General features: G+C 43.5%; 1 protein-coding gene across 18 annotated transcripts in view; it reads left to right on the top strand.

Moving 5' to 3' along the window:
- ANK2 (ankyrin 2) overlaps nt 1-21,840 on the top strand; it is a 274,114-nt gene that overhangs the window by 197,584 nt on the left and 54,690 nt on the right. For 8 of the 18 annotated variants that reach the window (XM_088055994.1, XM_088055992.1, XM_088055999.1 and 5 more), the window contains 13 exons: nt 629-727; nt 912-1,010; nt 3,048-3,146; nt 3,355-3,552; nt 5,306-5,404; nt 5,935-6,033; nt 7,463-7,660; nt 8,665-8,763; nt 8,871-8,969; nt 11,568-11,666; nt 13,800-13,898; nt 18,740-18,812; nt 20,209-20,289. In XM_088055994.1, coding sequence (XP_087912120.1) covers nt 629-727; nt 912-1,010; nt 3,048-3,146; nt 3,355-3,552; nt 5,306-5,404; nt 5,935-6,033; nt 7,463-7,660; nt 8,665-8,763; nt 8,871-8,969; nt 11,568-11,666; nt 13,800-13,898; nt 18,740-18,812; nt 20,209-20,289 — 1,441 coding nt within the window. The remainder of the gene's footprint in view (nt 1-628; nt 728-911; nt 1,011-3,047; nt 3,147-3,354; nt 3,553-5,305; nt 5,405-5,934; nt 6,034-7,462; nt 7,661-8,664; nt 8,764-8,870; nt 8,970-11,567; nt 11,667-13,799; nt 13,899-18,739; nt 18,813-20,208; nt 20,290-21,840) is intronic. The other 10 variants (XM_088056001.1, XM_088055996.1, XM_088056005.1 and 7 more) reach the window with 5 other exon arrangements.

Raw genomic sequence — 21,840 nt, forward strand, 5'->3', positions numbered from 1 at the left:
CTTCAATCTGAGAGTAGATTTAGGTTGGATATTAGGGAGAAATTCTTCCCTGTGAGGGTGGTGAGGCCCTGGTTGCCCAGAGAAGCTGTGGCTGCCCCTGGATCCCTGGAAGTGTCCAAGGCCAAGCTGGATGGGGCTTGGAGCAATCTGGGATAGTGGAAGGTGCCCCTGCACGTGGTAGGAACAAGATGGGCTTTTCTGACCCAAACCTTCTGTGATTCTCCTAGAGAGGTACAGGAAATGCTTTATAAAGGCACTGGTTCTAAAGCATTCGCTGTAATTTCTTAATTCCTTTGTGTTAGGCAGTCTTGGGAAGCACTGGGAGCCCTCCTCACAGACACGTGTGCATCCTCAGGAAGCACACACACACACACACACACACTTGCAGTCAGGACGGGCAGATCTCAGTGTGGAGGTGGAGGTTCCCTTCCTCCGCCCTGCCTGGGAGGAAAGCAGCAGCACTGCTTTGTTGTGCCTCAGATAGCAGATGTCTGTAATTCATAACCTGTTGTGTTTGAAGAAGAGTTGCTTGTGGTAGTCTAACCCTTGTGCTCCCGGTGTGCCAGCTTGGAGCTGTGTGGGAAGTGTAGCTGCATGTTCCTAACTAACATCACTGTCTTTTGCACAGAATGGTTTTACTCCACTGCACATTGCCTGCAAGAAAAATCGCATCAAAGTCATGGAACTCCTGGTGAAATATGGGGCTTCAATCCAGGCTATAACAGAGGTAGCAAAATGATTCATGTCCTGCAGACACATTCTTTCTCTCTCTCTCTCTCTCTCTCTCCTTTTTTGCTTCCTTTTTCCTTCTCTCCTGTCATGCCTCACTCTCCCGTGTGTTTTATTTAAACGAAGAAGCCTGTCCCTCCAGCCGTGCAGAGGAGTAAAACTGCTCTTGCTTTGTTTCGCAGTCGGGCCTCACACCAATACACGTGGCTGCATTTATGGGCCACTTGAACATAGTCCTCCTTCTGCTGCAGAACGGAGCCTCTCCCGATGTCACTAACATTGTGAGTATGGCTTTCGCTGGAAACATCTGCTCAGGACCCACTCCAAGTCCCTTGGTCACCACCTAGCTCAACCCAAGGTCACATTTTAATGATTCATTGTTGCCCTTCAGGGCAAATTATTGTAGAGTTTTTAGTGAAGAGGGGAAAGTGGTGGCTGCTGCATGTGTTGTCAGCCATCTCTGGTTTCATGTGTTCTACAACGATGCTCAAGTAGGTGAAGTTTTCCTTAGAAACAGACAAAGCTCACCAAAAACATCCAAAATTTGTATTATAAGCCAAATCCCACAGAGTCTGTGTTTCTGTTCTGAGGGATGGAATTAAAGTCCAAATGGCTCTAATTTCTGCCTGCAGAACTTCGCTGGCTGCCATGAAATTGTGTCATTCCTGTCAGCGAAGGAGTATAAAATGCTTTTATTATGCTTTAACCCCAACAATTAAACAAAAAGCAAAACTGGGAAACTCAGAATGTTCCTCTTAGACAGGAAATTCCAGGAACTGGTGATTAAATCTGGAAAATGTGACCTTTGGGATGTAACACAAAATGCAGAACCTGACTTACCATAGAAATCAGTGTTTGTATACCAACAGCTTAGTTACAAAATAAAAAAACAACAACAGAAACAACATTATAATTTTCTGAGATGTATTTCATAAGATATTTTACCGTTTGAATTTGTCAGTATAAACAAATATTCAACTTGGGACCACCTGTTCTTGGAAAGTAGCTTTTTTCAGCACGTAAGGTTATAGGTAAGTGCTTCCAACAACAAAAATTTAATAATCCTGGTACACTGGACTCATTAGTTTTTCTCAGCTAGAAAAATCTTACATGGAACCCAGTGCAATAGTTAGCAAGCAGAATTGTTTACGTGAATCATTAAAACTGACTTTTCATACTTTGTCATGGAAGCAATCTTTATGCAAGAACTTTATTGATAATAAAAAAAAACCAACACGAAAGTCTCGTGGAAGCAGTTAAAAATATTTTGTTACCAGGCATTTGTGTGAGAAGTTGAGCACTTTGCAATTTCTGCTACACAGGTGCCTTGGCTTTCACTTGGCAAGCTGAGGTTCCCTGTTGAATTAAGGTTTCCAAAACCTAAATTACTTTGCTAATTCAAGCACAAAAGGGTCATTGCAGAAATTTGATCTTTAGAGTGTTTTTCACTTATTAAACGGCTTGTTCTTCAGATAATAAACTTTATATATGATGGAATTATTAAGATTAGGGCTGTGGGATTTTTTTGTTGCATACCTACTAATCACAGTTGGTAACACAATGTTAATTTAAAAATGACAAGCTAAGTTAACTGCGGGTGACGAGGGTTTGTAGCTGCCCTCAAGGAATCCTCATTTTCAGTGTTTCTTTGAAAACCTATGCAAAAAGTAAAATGCTTTGAATATTCCCAATCTGAAATTGCATATCACTTCAGTCAGCTTTCCAAAATTTCCTATTTTTCCAATTCTGTGAGCTACAAAAGGCTTGAAACAAGATTGATTCCACAGCCCGGAGCCACACCGCTGAGTACAGATTTCACACATTTCATGCGCTGGCCGAGTTGTGCTCAGCCATTGCAAGGCCTCTTAATGCTGCCAGCTCCACACAGTGTGCAGGAAGGGACCATCTGGAAAAATATCCCCTTCCATCCTGAGGCTCCTGCGCCGTGCGATCCCTAGAGAGAGCCAGGCTCAGTGTGCTCTCATCTCCTGTGTGGCACACGAGCTGATGCCACGTCACGCAGAAAGCTGAGGGACATCTGTGTCCAGGGCAAGCCTATCTGACAGAATTTTCCTAAGCTGGGGTTTTCATTCTCTCAGTGGTGTTAAGGCTTTGTTTGTCTGGGATTGGCCAAATGGCAGACCAAGGCATTTCCAGGTACAGTGACAGGTACTCACACCCCACCCCGGGGCTGAAGACAGGGTCTCAGCCGGCAGGAGGATGGGTCCCAGTGTCAGTTGTCATGGGTGGGACTGGCACTGGCAAAGATCTTTCTTCATGGAAGTTTAGGACACTGAAATGCTTTTGCTTTCCCACAGCGTGGAGAAACCGCATTGCACATGGCAGCACGTGCCGGGCAGGTGGAAGTGGTTCGCTGCCTGCTGAGGAACGGGGCCCTGGTTGATGCCCGAGCCAGGGTAGGTGTTCTGCTTACAATGCTGTTTCTCTCCCCTCTTAAAACCACGGCTGAAGGAATCACCCACCACCTTCCTCTCCTCCATTACTCCATTTTTCCTGTTATCACTTCCTATGACAAATGCATAGGAAGGTGTGTGGGGACCAGGAGGATGCTGTGCTCACAGGGTGGCTCCCCAGCGCTAATGACGCACTCGATTTGAGTTGTAGGAAGAACAGACCCCGCTGCACATCGCCTCTCGCCTGGGCAAGACGGAGATCGTGCAGCTGCTGCTGCAGCACATGGCCCACCCCGACGCCGCCACCACCAATGGCTACACCCCGCTGCACATCTCTGCCCGGGAGGGGCAGCTGGACGTCGCCTCCGTGCTCCTCGAGGCGGGCGCCTCACACTCCATGTCCACCAAGGTCAGGCAGAACTCTTCACACCCCTATGAGTGTGTTTTCACACTGAGAAATGGGAAGTGGTTTGGGCCTTTCGTTGTGTTCTTGTTTAATCGGCAGCAGTCCGGTAGACTGAAGAAACGTGTCACACGTTAATCAAATTTTAACTTTGTTGTCATCTAAAATTGAGTTTGATTGTCATTGAAGGCAAATGTGGATCTTGATAATTACACAATCCCAGCAGGTTTAAAATGTCCTTGTTTCTCCCTTTCCCTTTGTCTTATAGGCACAGCTTTTTTTTGGGCAGAATTTCCAAAAAAAGAAAAAATAGACGGCAATGACACATTTTTTTTTATGATCAGGCCTCCTTTTATTCTTCAATACCTTATTTATTTAAATATCAAAATAATTCTGCCCTGTGCTAGCTGAAAGGACTGTTCCTAAAACATAGAAGTCAGCATCTGCCTAGTCACATCGAATGCTGGATCTATTTTCAGTGGTTCTAAAATGAGGTGTCATGTGACACAACAGGCCATTTTGTCTGGGATTATAAAAGAAATGCTCTCCAGAATCACTAGTGAGTTTTGTTAGCCAAAAATGGTACCAACGTATTCCTAACAGAGAGATGAATATGTAAGAAAGTAGATAGCTGTGAAGAGAATTATATACCAAGATATCTTTTCTGATTTTAAAGCATTTGGTAAGGGAGAATCACGTAATTTTCGCTATTTATAAAAGTACCCTTGGTTTTACAGCTGGAGCTTAAAACATGTTTATGAACAACGGCATGTCTTCTAGGGTTTAAAAGACTAAACCAGCAATTTTCAAATTATGATCCATGGATTACTGGGAGGGCTTGCTGTTCTCCTTTTATCCAGCTGTTAAATCACATTAGAATGGCTAAAAATACACTAAATACTTTCCTCATTTCCCGTATTGCTTGATGGCAATTAGTATTGCAGGAACATTCTGTAATTATGAATAGGAGAAGATGGAGCCCGCTAGATAATATCTTTATAGACCTGCGATTTGTGAACTGAAAACGTTTGAGGTTACCCAATATAAACTCTTTCTGAGGAGGGATTAGTTGGAACTAAATGACAATGATAATAAACATTAAACATGACTTATATGCCAGGCAAATAGGTCATTGCAGCTTCCCAAAATTACTGTCAGGCAGCGGTGCAGGCTGCCACCTACTGTCATACATTCCTGAGCTTTCCTTACCAATTTTTTAATTAAATCAGGCAAAGAGAAGCGCTCTTTTTTAGCTTCAGTAGAACTTTGTTACTGTTTGAATACACAAATCCAAGTACAAATAGTTTTTCACCAAACCCTGCTGGAGGAAGGGAATTGGAGTTCAGAGGTTTTTTTTCAGATGAATTTAATTGGTGTTTCACTGTTACTGGCAACGATTGGTGCAGGAAATACTTGTAAAGCTGTCATCATGGAACAAAAAAAAAGATGCAGCTGGTTTGGGGTGTAAATTTGAAGAAGTGCCTTCATTGCCCCCACGCAGTGTGTGTTGCTAGTACGGTCTGTATCAGATAAAATGTCTGCCAGCCCGAGAGCACATAAGTAGGGAAAAATAATAAAAGGGAAAGTATTTTCTTGTATTTTATGCTTCTCAAAGCGTTTTCAAGGCAGGCTGCTCCTTCTAGGTTCGCTGTCGATTCTGATGTTGAAGACTAAGTGCTTAACACACGGTTCTTACACAAGAGATGTCAGCGTGACCTTTAACACAAACATCTGTGTTTTATCCCCTGGAATTTTTCAGAAGGGATTCACACCGCTGCATGTGGCGGCCAAATACGGGAGCCTGGAGGTGGCAAAGCTTCTGCTGCAGCGTCGTGCCTGTCCTGATTCTGCTGGCAAGGTACTGCCTGGAAGAAAAATTCACAAGTGTGTTGGATTCTTCCTTAAGGAGGAGCTGCGTGAAATATCCACCCCAAAAAAGGCTGCAGCTGCTTTTGCATGGTGGCTGTGGCTTTGTTGGGGCCGTGTCTCCCCCTGGGTGAGAGTGCTGCTACCACACGGCACGTTGAGTTTGGGTCCATGGCAGGAAGGGCACACGGCTGCTCTGAGGGCAGGTGTGTGTCTGTGGCTCAGGAAGCACCGGTTCCACCAAGCTGCCTAAATTCCCAATGGATAAACACAGGCGCAAAGCCCAGGTTTCCCCTGGCGCGGCGTGAGGAAAGCCTGCAGCCGCCACCCTGGTTCTCCCGGTACGCTGCTTCTCCCCACTAACAGCCAGCTAGCTGCCTGCCATGGCCTTGCTCTCCACCCCCATTTCCCCCCTCCCAGTCCCTCCCCGCTCCCCCTGACCCCTGGAGCCCCCCATCCCGGTGTCCTCCATGCCGTGTCCCGCCGTGTCCCGCCGCCCTAACGCCGTGCCCGCCCTTTCAGAACGGCCTCACCCCGCTGCACGTGGCGGCGCACTACGACAACCAGAAGGTGGCGCTGCTGCTGCTGGAGAAGGGCGCCTCGCCTCACGCCACCGCCAAGGTGAGCCCGCCCTCAGGGCAGCCCTCATCCCTCGTCTTATGGATATTCCTCGCCTCCGGCCTCGGCGGTGCCCTGAGAAATGTGTGTTCTGACCGGGCGTGTGGGGAACGATGAGCGCAGGGGGAGTTCATTGCTGGCTTAGGAGTGGTGTCGTGGTGTCGCTGCGTCGACGAGGGCGGCCCTGAGGGGACTCGGTCCCTGCAGAGTTTTAGTCACGGCTGGATGTGACAATAGTCACTTCACTAATGTGCAGTGCTAGCAATGACATTAGAGATTTTATTCCGGGGTTAGGAGTGGTGGTGTGGTATCACCGTGCAGGGAGGGGAGCCCTGAGGGGACCCTGGAGCCCTGAGGGGACCCTGGAGCCCTGAGGGGACCCTGGAGCCCTGAGGGGACCCTGGAGCCCTGAGGGGACCCTGGAGCCCTGAGGGGACCCTGGAGCCCTGAGGGGACCCTGGAGCCCTGAGGGGACCCAGCCCCGTCAGAGCTTTGGTTGCAGCTGGAAGTCACCTCGCTGTTGTGTGGTATTAGCAGTGACTTTAGAAATGTGTGTTCTGACCATGCACACAAATCGTTCCGGGGTTTAGGAGTGTGTTGTGCTACTGCTGTGCAAAGCAAAAGCTGATGAGAGGGGGAGATGGTGACCAGATGGGCGCGATACCAGAGTGTCCTACCCTGTGCAAGGTTGCTGATCTGCAGGCTTTCAGGAAATGCTCAGGGATTGCATTGGGAATGTGGTTTCCATGGCAGTGCATGGAAAGCGGGATAGTTTGGGAAACTCACGCTTAAAAAAGCCCAACGAAACAACCACAGGCCAACCCAACCAAGCACCCCCCACAGCACCTGCGTGCTGGCACCTGGGATTTTCCCCTCACGATGTGTTATAAAGCAATTAGGAAGTTGTCTTAGTGCCAGAAAATGCCATTCTTCTGTGCTTAAATTATTAATTTGATCACAAAAACATTGCACCCCGTTGCTGTTTTCAGCCTGTGGCTGACACAAATGGATCAAAATTCCATATGCATGTCTCTACCCACATGCTCTGAAAAAGCATGTGATGAAGGGTGTGCACCCATCCCTCTCCACGGGGAATGTCACTCACCAGTCAAAAGGGATTATTTGCAACATAGGTTGTACAAAATGTAGCTGTCAAACTTGGAATAGTTTGAAGGTATTGGTGGAACAGTCCTGCCCACTGTGGTGAAGGCTGGCTTTATTCTGGTTTAGGTGATGAAAATAACAGATGGACAAAGCAACACAACAGCAGGGCCATGTGGGACATGTCTGGCCTTGAAAATTTAATGAACTCTCATCTCTAATAGCAGGTGTAACATCAAATAATACTGTTTCATGGTGCCTGACTTCTCAGGCTTCCATGGTTGTTGTGGTGACTTTATTTTCCTTTTTTTTTTTCCCTGTCTGGTGTCAGAATGGATACACCCCTCTGCATATCGCTGCCAAGAAAAACCAGATGCAGATAGCTACCACTCTCTTGAACTACGGGGCTGAGACCAACATTTTGACCAAGCAGGGAGTCACCCCACTTCATCTGGCCTCCCAGGAAGGTCACACTGACATGGTGACTTTGCTTTTGGAGAAGGGATCCAACATCCACGTGGCAACAAAGGTAATTGACAATTGGAAGAGAACCATTATGGGTGGGAGTATCCAGTAAGATGCAGCATTGGTGTCCGTGGGTGGGTTTAACAACCTGCACCAGAAACCTGAGAGCTCCAGTCTGAAATAATTCAGTGCTTTCACCGGCAAAGGCTCTTATCAACATGTCTTTATCCTTCAGTGATAAGTGAAGAAATTTACATTCTCTGGCAAATAAGAAAACAACCGCATTACCGGAGTAGAATAAGAAAAATTCTTTGGAAGACCTCTCCAAATTTTTTTTAATGGTTCTGCATGACAGCTTTTTTACAGAAAACAAGGTCATAAAAAAACCCCAAACCATTACTGCAAATCTTCACGGGTCACTGGGTTTATCCAGGCATGTATGCAAATCTTATTTATGCAGATGGAAAGCCTGCAGCTTTTGCTCATGTAAGTTAGAAGAGAAGGCTCAGGTATCTCTTTGCATGAAGTTAATATATTCTGCTAATAGAAACAAGGTGATTTTCATTTCTTGTACAAAATTTGTTCCATGCCTTGTTCACAGGAAAGCACTGCACGTGATTGCAGTGAGCTGTCAGTTAGAGGCTGCATCCTTTTCCCTGGCAATAAAGAATGGGATCTATTTCTGGAGTTAATGTCTTCATCTGGCTCATGCCTGCAGTTGTCAAGGTTCCCCTTTCTGTCTGAGGAGTGGGAAGCACATTTTATTAATGGGATTCTCAGCTTCCCAAATGACATTATCATAGAAAATCTTGAGCATTCATGCCTGAAAGTTTCCCTCTATGGTTACGGTGGCATAATTGTTTTGGAGCTGTTTGTCAGCTGGAACAGGAGCGACATCCACTCTACTTTGTTTAAAAACACCACCCATATTCAGGAGCTATAGTTAGGATCTGATCATGTTTTAAAGATGAGCAAGTGGGAAAGTCTAGATTTTTTTCCTTACATAAAGTAGGGTTTTATTCTTACTTTTATCTGTTTGTTTACTTACTTGTTATATTCCATCTCCAGGCTGGACTGACATCGTTACACCTTGCAGCTCAAGAGGATAAAGTGAATGTAGCCGAAATCCTCACCAAACACGGTGCAAACCAGGATGCTCAGACAAAGGTAAATCACTGAGTGGCTGCTGTCTCCAGCATGCCAAAGGGTGCTACCCTTGTCCAAGGAATGTTCCACTGAGCTTGCAGTTTTACTTCTTTGTTCTCCTCCTGTAGCTTGGTTATACACCTTTAATTGTGGCCTGTCACTATGGAAACATCAAAATGGTGAATTTTCTCCTCAAGCACGGAGCAAATGTCAATGCTAAAACAAAGGTAAAGAATTTTCCATTGCTTTGCTTTTGCTCTTTATTCTGAACATGGTAACCCAGCACTCCTCCGTGACATATGTGCTTTATCCCTTGGGAATTCTAACCATGGTATGGGAGGTGTCTGCCTATGGTAGCTGTAATGGAATGCCCTCTGTCTGCTCCATCTCATGGTGTGGTGTTCAAGAAAGAAAAGCTAGATAACTCTGTGTGTATGAAAAAATGACACAGACTATCGATTTAACTGATTTTTCTTTTTCTTACTACTTGCAAACTAGCAAATGGAATTTTGTTCCTGACCTCGTTTCCGCGTGGTTTACACCACTGTAATACCACTGTGCTGCCAAACTAGCAAGTAACAATTCAGACACTTTGAGGGTGATGCCAGGTTCTCTCCAATATGCTGGGAGAAGAGTGGGAAGGGTTGCTGCTGTTCAGTGTGTGGGTGGGATGACTCTGGGAGAGGAAGCAGCTGTGGTAAGGGAATGTGGTTTACTCAGGGAGAGTTTGGGGTGTTCTGAGGGGAATCTGTGCTGAAGTCTGACCAGATACACTGAAATGGGCCTGACTACCTGTCTGAACAAAGTCTGAACAAAGCTCCCTGACTTCAACAGTTTCTCCGGGGATAAACTGCTGGGCACAACAGCTGGATGGGATGCATTTTGTGGCAAGAGCTGTGTGTCTTCTGAGAATGCAAAGAGAGGTTCTGATGGCAGCAACAGTGTGTGTTGCATCCCAGAAATCATCACATCACTGTTATCAGAAAGAGAAGGCTAACTCAGAAGCTGTGGGGCTCCAGCCTGGTTAAAGCTGACTTGAGGCAATTACTGGCTACTGGCTTTTAGCTGCATGTCTTGGGACCAACAGGAAGCAGCTCACTGATAGTATTTTTAAAATCCCATCAAAATCACTGGCTTGTAGTCTGCTGGTCCCACTGGTCAGCTCCCTTGTCCCCAGCTGGGGCCTACGGGATGATTCATTCCTCAGAGTAGCATTATTTGTCACTGTGGTCACAGCTCAATGTGGTAAGAAAGAGCCAAGTAAATAAATAAAAGATTCTGGCCCATCCCTCGTGGGATTAGCCAGAATCAATGGGCAAAACTCGGGGATTCCGAAAGGACAGGCAACACTACTAGAAAAACAGCTGATGAGAATTAATAAACCAGGCACTAGTGGGATCCAAACTACAGCTGCCAAGACGTTCAGCTGACGTATTTGGAGGCTAACTCAAGGGACAGACCAAGTTGTGTCTTCAGGATTAGGTCTGTCTTTGTGTTTAAAGGGCCACTGGGACAGATTATGATTCCATTCACCAAGGTATTTTAGTTATTTAGAATAGTTGCATTATAGTCAGCAAGTTTGTATAAGGAAGCAGCTCTCCAAAATCTCACACCTAGGGACCACTAAAAATACTGGCAATTTGTCAAGTGGTGCTGTGGACTCAGTTTAAAGAATAAATCCTGAACTCAGGATGGTCGTGGTAAAGAACAAATAACCCCTGTTGCAGCTTGGGCTTTCATTAGAGAAAGCCTCCATGTGCAAAGAAGCACATGAATTCTATTTTTGAAGGACTGCACTTTTCAGGTAAAGGTAGTGAATCTACTTTCCACTAGAACCTACAGTAAGCAGTAGTTCTTAGCAGTCCATGCACTCACACTGTCAGTGTAAGAACCCTAACAGTTCTGACCTATCAATCAGTGTCTAATTAGCAGTGCAAAGCGTGCTGGCACCTATTTGTTTGCAGCTCTGCGAGAACTCTCAGAGCACGTTTTCAGAGCCTGCCCCAGGCATTACGTAAGGCTACAGTGAGATCAACCTGGGGTTTTCTTCCAATTTCTTCTCTGCATGCTTGCAAAGCCAGTTGCAAATAATTTTGTAAATCAATTGCCTGACTGGACTTACACAATACCATCTCAGATCAGCCAGCTTAAGCACGCTTTGGTTGTGTTTCTGTACTGTGTGACACAAGAGCAAACCACTGGAGCGGATGAGTGTCTTGAACTAAGCATGTTTATTAAGGTAGACACTGTGTACAAGTTTCTAAGTGTAATTACAGCTTGGTCCAGCCTTTTGGGGGCCAAGAGAAGCTAAAGTTGATTGACATTTGTAGTAGGTATTTGTTGTTAGCCTTTTAAAAAGCAAATAGGCTTTAATCACTGCTGTTAAAAATGATGTGTTTTTTAAATTAACTCAGATATTTTCAAGGCAAATCTTGGGCCCTCTGTTGAAAACCAGGATGTGAGAGGAAGAGGAATGTTCTCTGCCTCAGCTGTGATTCTGTGCCCTCAGAGTGCCCCTTTAACTTTGCTGTTCCACGTTGTTCCTTCCTCTGATTTAGAAAATGGGGGAGAAATGTCTTTTCATAGATTTCTTTTATTGTGAGAGAAATAATTTTTGAATAAGAATATTACCTTCCTTTATATATTCATTTATCTGGGGAAGGAGAATTATTATTACCGAAGGAGAATTATTTTGGGGTCGATTTGTGTCATAATTTACGTTTGAAATATCTGAAAAGGAGCAGAAGGAAGCAAAGTGAAACGTCTGATCTGATGATGGGTTCTTGTTCTTTGTTTGCTTTTGCTGTCACCGCCGTGGATAACAGAATGGGTACACCCCTCTTCACCAGGCTGCTCAGCAAGGCCACACTCACATCATCAACGTCCTGCTGCAGCACGGGGCCAAGCCCAACGCCATCACCACGGTAAGTCTGGCGTGCCACTGGGAACTTGTTTCCCTGGGCAGCTCTTTGCTTTCCTTCCTTAGGGCTCAAGGGCATGCCGTTGTTTTGGTGAAAGTATTCCTCATACAGCTGGTTGTCATATGTGGAAATGTAATTTCCTCTGCTTTCCCTTATCCTCTTAAGGTAGTTCACTCCGACCTAACTGTGCACTAAGCTAAATGTGAGGTGGAGAAGCAGATTCCTGAGCTGCAGGATCAGGCTGGCCACAGCTGTCTGTGCCAAACTTATTCAGCTTCCCCCCGCCTCAACACTTCTCTCTGGAAACTGATACCTCCAGAAGGAGTTTTCCATAAAAATCAAGAGCAGTTCAGAACCTGAGTTTCTGGTTTTTTAGGGTTTTTTTTTAAATTTAGACCCAAATTTCTGTCCCTCCACCCACTGGATAGGTTTCAGGTTCTTACTGTGTTCACCTCAGTGAACTCAGTTAAGTTAATACCTCCTCAAAGACCATCAATAGCTCCTGGCACAGCTCCTCCTCTGCAGTCAGCCAGCCAGGAACACGACTGTCCTATTTCACGTTGATGTTGTTGTTAGTCACCTCTAACTGGGTAATCATTAGAACACTGCCAGAGTGTCCAAAACTCCTGCCATTCCCCAGAGTGGATCGGTTTTCCATATGCCTTTAGAGTTTAAATCAGCATTGGCACCATATTTGGTCCTGGAACAATCAAGTGGAATAATCTTGTGTGAAAGTTATCCAAAATTCCAGTTTGTGCATTGGATCATCAAGAGAGACCACTGTAGTCAGTTTCTGGGGCTGTAGGTACTGTTTGGGGTGTTCACCTGAGGGTCTCTTGACTTGGTTTCAGTCCTCACATTGGGGCTGTCATGCCCAGGTCTAACCCAAGTCCAAGCAGCCTTAGTCATGTGTCCTTGCTGCGCATTGGGCTGCTGCTACAGATACTTGAGCTGTCCTTGTCCATGCAGAGCAACCTCTGTCTTGAGACAAGAGAGAATTTCAACCTGAGACATCTGGCAGGGAGATGTGGGAGTGGTGTATGAGCAGCTCATGTGCAAGTGACAGTACCAGTCAAATTATTTGTGCTGTGAAGGTGCTAATCTCTTCATGGTGCGCTGCTAATCCACAAACTCTGTGTTGCTTCAGGGTGGCTGAGCTAGACTAATACAGAAGAGTTTAAATTATAAGATTAAGATTAATTAAGATAACTAAAGTTAAAGAAGCTAAATAAGAGAGAGCCCTGATAAACCCTGCTCATGGTGCAGCAGGGTCACAAGGGAAACCATTTCCGTGCAAAGAGCGGTAGAGTGATGGTCCACGATTCCTCAGGAGGACAGCATGTTGTCCCTTGGTTCAGTGTGAAATAGCATGGAACAATTCTCTTTACAGAGAAGCATGGAGCACATCCCTTCCTCCCCTCCCTAATCTCAGTGACACTGGGACTGTGGACTGCAAGTGTTCCAGGACATGAAATAGGGATAAATAGGCCTAAACCCTTGCTAAATTATTTTAGTGTACATTTAGTGAATGACACATCTCTATGTGTTATGAACATTCAAACTGCAAGTAAAGGTATTTAAATGGAACTATATTCCTCACCTCCAAGCTTTTTGTGATTTGCATTTGTTAAATCATTAGCTTTTGTGAACTGTTAATGGAAGTACTTTTTTGTTGTATGAAGGCATAGGAGTATATGTGGACAACACAGCTGTAATTTTATACTCCCCAGATAAGGAATTGTACCTGGTAAAGGTGTAACAGTTTCAGCTGGGAGTGAAGCTGTGAAAAGTTAAAATACTTCTTACTTTTTAGAGGAGTATTTCTGCAAAATAAACCCCAAACTGATGCAGGCAGTATAGGGAAATGTGAGCCCTGAGGGGTTAAACCATACAGCGCCGTAGTATTTGGAATCGCTGGCAGATGTGTGTTGTGTTACCATGGCAATTGGGGCTATAGTCTTAAAGAAGTTACAAAGACAGAGTCAGATGTAACGGTAAAAAAGCCGTGATTTTCCTAGGCTGTGCCTTGTTTTGGATGGAAATGCTGGCTCATGCAGCGTGGAGAGTGATCTCATTGGTTCACATCACAATCCTCCCTCTCTCTCAGCGCACTCTCCCCCTCTCTCTTCCCTTCAGAATGGTAACACAGCCTTAGCCATCGCCAGGCGCCTGGGATACATCTCCGTGGTCGATACGCTGAAGGTTGTAACGGAGGAGATCACCACCACCACAACTGTGAGTTGCACATGCATTCAAATGTGCCTCTTCTTTACTCAGAGTGTTGTCTTGCTGCTCTCCCCTCAGGCTCTCCGTGCATCTCTTTCCTTTTCTGTTCTGTTTGGGGAGTTTTAGCTCCCCCCCCTCCCCTTCCCTTTCTGTTGCATTTTTGCTACAGTGCTTTGAGTGTATCTTAGGAGCATGTGGAAATGTGTGCAAGGCAACAGGCTCCCCTGAGCTAGGGAACAAATTCTCTGTGCACAGCCATGGTAAACAGCAATTCAAAGTAAATCTTGTTTCTAGACCCGGTCTGAACTGCAAACCCAAACTTTGCAGAAGTTTGTGCCGTGTAATTTAGATCCTGCCCTGTTTCTCTGTTTTTCTTTTCACCTCTCCTTTTCCATCTGGCCTTACATCTCCACACTTTTGGCACCTCCTGAGGCTCCTGAATCCTTGCAGCATCTCTACGTTTGGACTGCACCCGCCATGGCCCAGAGCCAAGCTGAATGATGCTCACTGGATGGCTGTGAATCACATCCATCATCTTCTTACTTCAGTCACTTCCAGTTCAAACAGATCCTGTTATTCCAAAATGCAGAGGAATCTTTCCTTGCTCAGTCCTCTCAGTGCTCCACACTCCTGGAGTCTCTATTTTGATATCAGGGCTGGTGAATGCTGTGTGCTGAACATCAGCAAGGTGGTACTGCAGCTTTAAGCCAGGAAAAGCTGATCTATTAGGACACCCTAAGAGGAGAAGTTTTTCCCTCCTTGCACTTTTACCTCCCATCTACAACTGTCATAGCAGCTAGGAAGGGAGAACCTTAGGAAAAGTGCATAATTTAAGAAATTATATTTAATTTATATCTTGGTTACTGCATTTATCTTGAAACACTCTTGTAAGGCCATGCTTTTTTATTTTGTTTCTTTATTTTTTTTTAAAATGCAAGATTAGTGATATAGAAACCTCATCAGCTCTGAATGACATTTAAGAGCTTAGAGCTGTAAAAATCTCTAGATTACTAAAAAGATGCCACTTCTTAGTCGAGGGGAGGATTATAAGATGAGAAATCCAAATTCTCTTGTAAAGAAATAGGAAAATAATTTTGATTTCATTGCATGCTGACAGCAAATCCCACTCGATATGAATCAAGGAAGATGCAATGGTGAAAGAACCGAGGAACATGGCATAAGGTTACAAATAGAATTAGTCATAATTTATTAATGAACTGCAAAGATCAGGCTGAGTCAGGTTTGGAGAAGGAATTTCGGCATAATTCCAGAAGACTCCTGATAAAGACTTTGTGTCTCAGTTACTACTTCATGTTTTTGTTTAATCATATAGCACATCACACGTGTACATACACAAACACATATGTGTAAAAACCAGAAGTTTAGGAAAATAGAAAAAATTACTTATAACTAAATAGATTCTATAAAAATAGAAAACAAGGAAAATTATTTGGAGAAACTTTAGTTCTTATATTTTCAAGCTTCAGAGGACGCCTGAAGTGTTAGATGTCTAAAATAAAGAATCACACTACGGAAAGACACACGTGAGTTATTTACTTTGGAAAAATATTTCTTTAAACATTGAGGATGAATGTTTTTCCTACCAGACACCTGATGCCTGGGGTTTAGGACTGAGTCAAGTACTGAAAACTTACTTGTAGAGTTGACCTTTAGGGCAGATTGCAGAGAAATCTGAAATCTTGATCTGTGTCTGCATACTTTAAAAGTCAGGTGGGAGCCCTCGATAAACTCATCAGATTCTCCAGCTATGAGTTCATCTAAGCCTTGTACCTCAGGGATTATGGAGTGGTGGTGTTTGTTGGGGGGGATGTTGATTAAAACATAATTTAGAACAATTCCTGTGAAGGAGGCCTAAGTAGCAGGTGCTCCCTGCAGTCAGGTTCTCCAGATGGCGAGGCTGGTGCTGCCAGACCTGAGCCCTGAGAGAAGGTGCTGTCACCATAGCTACCTCATTCCCTGAGGCTGGGCTGAGCCCTGCACCGAGGACATGATTGATATGCAAGTCACTGCCACTCGAGGTGAGGGAAAGATCCAAAGCCTTTCTTCACTCTAACTTGGAACAAATCTTCCTCTTACTTGTATTATTAGTGGAGCCACATGAATATATAGCAACAGAGAGAGTAAAATGCACTTTTTTTACTGACAAACTAGGGAGCAGTAGGAAATGAGGATAAACTGGACTTTAAGAGGTTTGCTATGCAATTAAGTTTGGGGGCATTTATACAAACAAGCTGTGGATGGATGAACAGATGAGGAGCTTTCAGGCTGTTTGCAGCATGCTGCTGTGAGTAAGTCATTGCTGAAAGCACATGTGGGATTACGTACCTGAATTATAGATTGGAATTATTCTATGCCAGCCAATGAAATTCTGGCCTTACAATTGAAGGCTCAAATACAGAGGCCTTATTTAAATTCCATCATGGAATTCTCAGTGGCACTAAACCTAAGGAGTTTGAGAAATACACACTGAGCAGTTTTCCACGTGGGCCATTCATGGGGCTAGATATGGATATTAAATTTTGAGAGTGTTTGATGTGCCTGTCAGTTAAAAAAAATCTCATATCACACTGGATGCTCCTTTAAAAACATTAATTCCCAACAGAAGTTGTTTGGATTAGAATTAATGCAGAATCACTTAATGATTCTTGCCGAGTTCAGTGTTCCAAAGATGGCATTGAAGATTTTTTGTTCTGTAATGTGCATGTGCGCACACACTCTTGTGAATCTCTTCTCCAAGCTTTGTTTCAATTGTTCAATTCTGAAGTAATTTTTTTCTTACTGATGGGGGAAAGCCAGGAAGTCAATCAAATATCCTTGCCTCCCTGTAAATAGATAATAATGTCTGCCAGTCTTAGAGACCAGACTATATAGGGGCCTGTAAAAACCTAAGTAATGCCTAGATGGATGTAGTGGTCTATAAACCTTGGTTGCCTGGGTGATAGAAAAGTGGACAGTGATCATCTCTACCTGCAGCTTGTGCTTTAACTTAGCTGATTGCTCAGCTTCTTTGTCTCTTCAACACCAGAGTTAACAAAGTCAGTGCCACCTGAATGATAGCACTTCCCCATATGTCATCGCTGGCCTTGTCACCCCACTGCTGCCTGACATTTCTATCCCAGGAAAGCCATGGGAATACAGGGGAAAAGTCAGTGCTGGTGGTGGGGACATTTGGTGAATATAAACTAATTTGCAGCCCTGAGCATGTGTTCTGCTGCAACAGAAATAATTAGTTGTTTTTACTCATGGGGAAGAGTGAATTTAGGAGCCTAATTGGGATTGCTAGTTGAGGCAAAGGGCATTGTTCTTTCCCTGTACCTCAGGAGGGTAAACTGGAACTGCTGTCAGAGTTAAATAGATTTCAGAAATATAGAGCAGACTTGAAAAACTAATTTCCAAAGTAATTATATGGTTGGTAACTTAGTTATTTATGAAAGTACAGTATTTTACAATAAGCAAGAATGCTGGCTTTGTCAGTTTGTTAGAAACAGAGAAGCACATAACAGGATCAGGAAATAACTAGTAAGTTTTGTGCAACAAAAGCTGCTATTAACTTCACTGCTTGATATCAGTGGGCATTTTCCCAAAAGAATATTGCATAAGGGGCTGAGGGTTTGGCTGATTTAATTATCCCTCCCGTGAAACACTTTCACTCCTCTGCACGTAACGTTAACGCGTGCATGGGATAGAGGGGATCTGCGGCAGTGGAGTGAGTGCTGCCTCAGAGGGGCTTTCTTAGGGGAGACACGCGGCCTCCTGGCACTCCTCTCCATGCCAGAGGGGCACCTGTGCTCCCACACATCCTTAAGGGCCCTTGCCCTCAGCAGCTCCCCAGCTCGGCTGGGAGGAGCCACGGAAATTGGTACTTGTTGGTTGTGACCGAGGCACTTGTGATCACCACTCCTTCTGAAGCCCTTGGCATTTTGTCCCCTGTATCGTAACGCACTGAGGAGTTCCCTGCAGGCAACTTCTTCACATCTTGCGCTTCCTACAGTTCCTCTGCATTATGTTCTTCATCTCCTTCTCCAGTCTGAATCTGCATCCTAAAAAGATGTCCTCACTCTTGATTCAGCACCCCTGGACATCTTCTGTTTCCTCCCAGAATTCATTTATGAAGATGAAATTGCATTTTAAAAAAAAACAACAAACATCCAGTATTTTTGTGCTCTGTGCTCTCATGTTTAACCAGAATCCTCCCACTATTCCTCAGTCCGTACTTGCCTTGACTCACAATATTTTGAGTTTTTAGATGCACAAGATGTTTCAGAATCTTCAAACAACTTTTTTTTTTTCTCCTCTGATGTGTATGTGCCTAGGAGGAATATACATGATTTATGAAAAGGATATAATTAATATTCACTGTAGTCACCTTTTTCTGGAGAGGGAGGAGAAATGTTTCAAGTGATCTGTGTAAATCCTTCACATCTTCTTTTAGTTTAGGAATTTCACATCATTCATAACTTCATTTCCAAATGCTTTACAATTTAATAATTTCCATATGCCCCATACAACTATCTGAAGCTCTTCTGTAGACATTACCTAATTCATTTTAAAATCATCTTGGAAACATTCAGCTGAATTGTCCTACATGCACCATTATAAATAAATTTCATTTCTCTGACCAGCTCATTATCTTATGTTTTTGTACTTCTCTGCCAGAAGAAATGTTACCTTATGCAGCGCTGAGAATAGGAGCTTCTGGACTAAAGATGAAAAGGAGAGTTAGAGGAAGGGTAAACACTTCATGAAAAGCCTCAGCACATCTTGCTGCTGTCTGTTGAAAACACCCTGCTCTAAACTTTGCTCTCTGACTGATGATTCTGTCTTTGCAGACTGTAACAGAGAAGCACAAGCTAAATGTACCCGAGACAATGACTGAAGTCCTGGATGTGTCAGATGAAGAAGGTGAGTGACTTTGCTAAATTCCTCTTCCATATCACCTATGTAACCTGTTATATAGGCTGAAAAAAGCTGCTTGAGTACTCTGACATCTTCATTTTGCTGTGCTTGTATGAAGTTGTTTTTTTTTTTTTAATGGTGTAATCATTATGGTATTTATATACAGATGCCAAAATTTGAAAGAAAGCAAAATCCTGGACCCCTGTGCCTTTGCCAGAAAAAACTGATCGGAACCAAATTGGCAAATGAGACCATTTCTCAAATACAGTCTTTAAAATTTCACTGTAGAGCTGTCCCAAAGATGGCTTTGAGCCCTCCATAAAGAGCAATCTGAGCTATACATTTTTTTGGATCTGTGCCACCTGTATCAGATACAAATATCCAGGAATTTCGCCTAATTGGAAACAGTTGTGTCAGAAGATGCATAAGGTGGAGGGTGAGGAGAGCATTCCCCTGAGGGAGCTTTTGGTGCAGGGAGGCTCAAGGATGGTGGTGTGATATAAAGTAACAACTGGCACGTGGTGTGATATAAAGTAACAACAGGCTGATAAGTTTGGCGCTTGGGTTTCAGAGGCCTTAGCACACAGAGACAGGAAATGTGTTGCACCACTTAGCTACATCCCAAGGAAATTTAGTGATCTTCTGGGAGAAGTGATAACGTATCACGCTTCTACACAGCTCAGAATTGCAGAAATGGCCTAAACCCATCCTTTCCTAAGAGTTCAAAAGTGACTTAGAAATTTTAGTCACAGCAATATTAATAAACACATTTGGAAGGATTTTCTCTTTTCCTTTTTACACTTGGCCCTGTTAATATTACAATATCCTATGTGTACCATTTTATGGTGGTTGTTATTATTTCATGCAAATAATTTGTGGAGTGAGTAGTTTCCAGAAAGTCCTGGGAATTTAGAAACTCAAGTTACAGGGTTGGTATTTCTCTTCTACAAAGAATACAGATGCACTTGTGGTTCTAAATGGTGCACAGAGTTAATGGCATTCATTAATTACAAGTGCTTGTATTGCTTTTAGCAATGGGATTTATGCTGATAAATGAGTTATACTCTTGAGAAAATATGATGCTTAGGCTCCAGACACAACTTTTTATTTTAAAGTGCAAAAGTAAACAAGTGTGATTTAAAAATCAATTATCTTCTGCTGCATCATGACCAGTGAAATTATTTTGCTGCTTTGTCTCTGATTAAGAAACATTCAACTACTTGTGTAATTATTAAGTTGAATTGCCTTTAAATTTCTCATTTCCTTATGTTCACCTTGTTTAGTTTTCTCCTCATCTGCTGTTGAATCATCTTTAAATCCACAAAGCCTAGTATGTCTTCCTGCTTCTACAGGATTAATCCAGGGTGTTCCTTTTTCTCCAACCAATTTGTGTGTTGTACAGCCTTTAAACACTCTGATGAGGAGCCCTTCAGTGATGGGGAGGCATATAGTGGCACGGGTGCTGTTAGCAGGAGCTCGTGGAGTAAGACCCACAGACTTTCTCTTTTTGTTTAACTATGACTGTTTGGTTTATTGTTTTGTGTTGCAACAACACATGTTTGTATAATTTGGGTACCTAACACTGCTCCTCTCTGTTAATTTTGAAGTGTGGCTGAGTGTGTGTTTCCTGAAAGGTGGGAGGAGGAAGGGAAGCCAGAAAGTCTCAGATTTATTACCTATATTTTGAGCGTGTTGGCAGAACTTGAAGGGGCTGCCCCGCATGACTAATGCTCTCCTGTGCTTTGAATTAACATTCGCTGCAAGAATTCCTAATGTGGATGGCTCTTGTCACAGAAATTTAAAATAGTTGGGGACAGGAAGGCTGCAGAACTTGTTGAACAGAGAGAGGATGAACCTTTTAGTGCTGGCGTAGCTTCATGAGAGGCTAGCAGTAAAGTTTCTGTGACGCTGTGTTCCTTCAAGTGACGCGATATGTCCTGAAATAAATCGATGTGCTGCTGCAAACCCGCCAGCTGTATTTATAGAATTGTTAAGTTAAACACAAAAGTACTTGAGCAAAGTATTTCAGGCCCCATTGTGTAGCATGTTCATCACTGATGATAAGTACTTTGCATTGTGCTTGGAAGATAGTTATATTGCACAATTGCTGTCATGTTGTCAATATTTCATTGTATCCCTAAAACAACGTTAACATCCAGTCTTAGCAGTATAAAATAAAAGACAAAGATCTACCAGATAGCTCATCATGGTATGGAAGGTGCTGCTATTTTATAAATTAAAAAGGTCCTGATACTTTATATTTATAAAATAGGCGTAGCCTATTTTAAAATACCTTGAATGGACCAAGAGTCACTTTAATTCTTCCATTTTCTTGCAGCATTTTTGTCTTTATCCACTGAATTATTATTCATAATTCTTTACTTTTTATGCTACCTGCAGAACCAAATCTTCCTTCTGTACAGAAACAAATCATTTATTTGAAATGGTGGTTAATCCTGGTTCATGGGGATTTCACTGCAGACTCCCATAGGCAGAGCTGTTAAGAGATGTGGTTTGTGCAACGTGTACCCCTGCCAGCAGAAACGCTCGGTGTGGATAAAGTCGCACTAAAAACCCTGTACATTTTCATCCTTGTGTCTGCCTTGGCTGTATTGCTGCCAAGTTCAGTTGCTTTAAGGCTGTCACCACAAAAGAAGCATTTTGCACCTGAGGGATCTGTAGAACAGTAAAGGGAAATTACTGCAAAGCATGTTGTGAAATGTATTTTAGTGATGTCTACAGAATTAGTGAAGTTAAGCACAAGTAAATATTTTTGTTAGGGCTGAGTCTGTGTAGACACACAGGAAAATGTAGAAAAGGCAGGAACCTGGTTTCTTTCTTATTTTCCCATATAGTAATATGCTCCTCTGTATTCATTCCATGCCTCATTTTTGTGAGGAAGAGCTGCACAAACATACAGTGGTTTATCTTTGAGACTCCCGTGGGAGATAGTGCAGTAAGCGTAGTGCTATAGAGAGGGAATACAACTGGTAAAACAGGATGTTCAAGAGCTCTCATTGGTTTCTTTTTGAGC

The sequence above is a fragment of the Pseudopodoces humilis genome, chromosome 6 (assembly GCF_049639895.1).
Source record: "Pseudopodoces humilis isolate 2021_Gansu_Grassland_sample_001 chromosome 6, ASM4963989v1, whole genome shotgun sequence".
NCBI lineage: Eukaryota > Metazoa > Chordata > Aves > Passeriformes > Paridae > Pseudopodoces > Pseudopodoces humilis.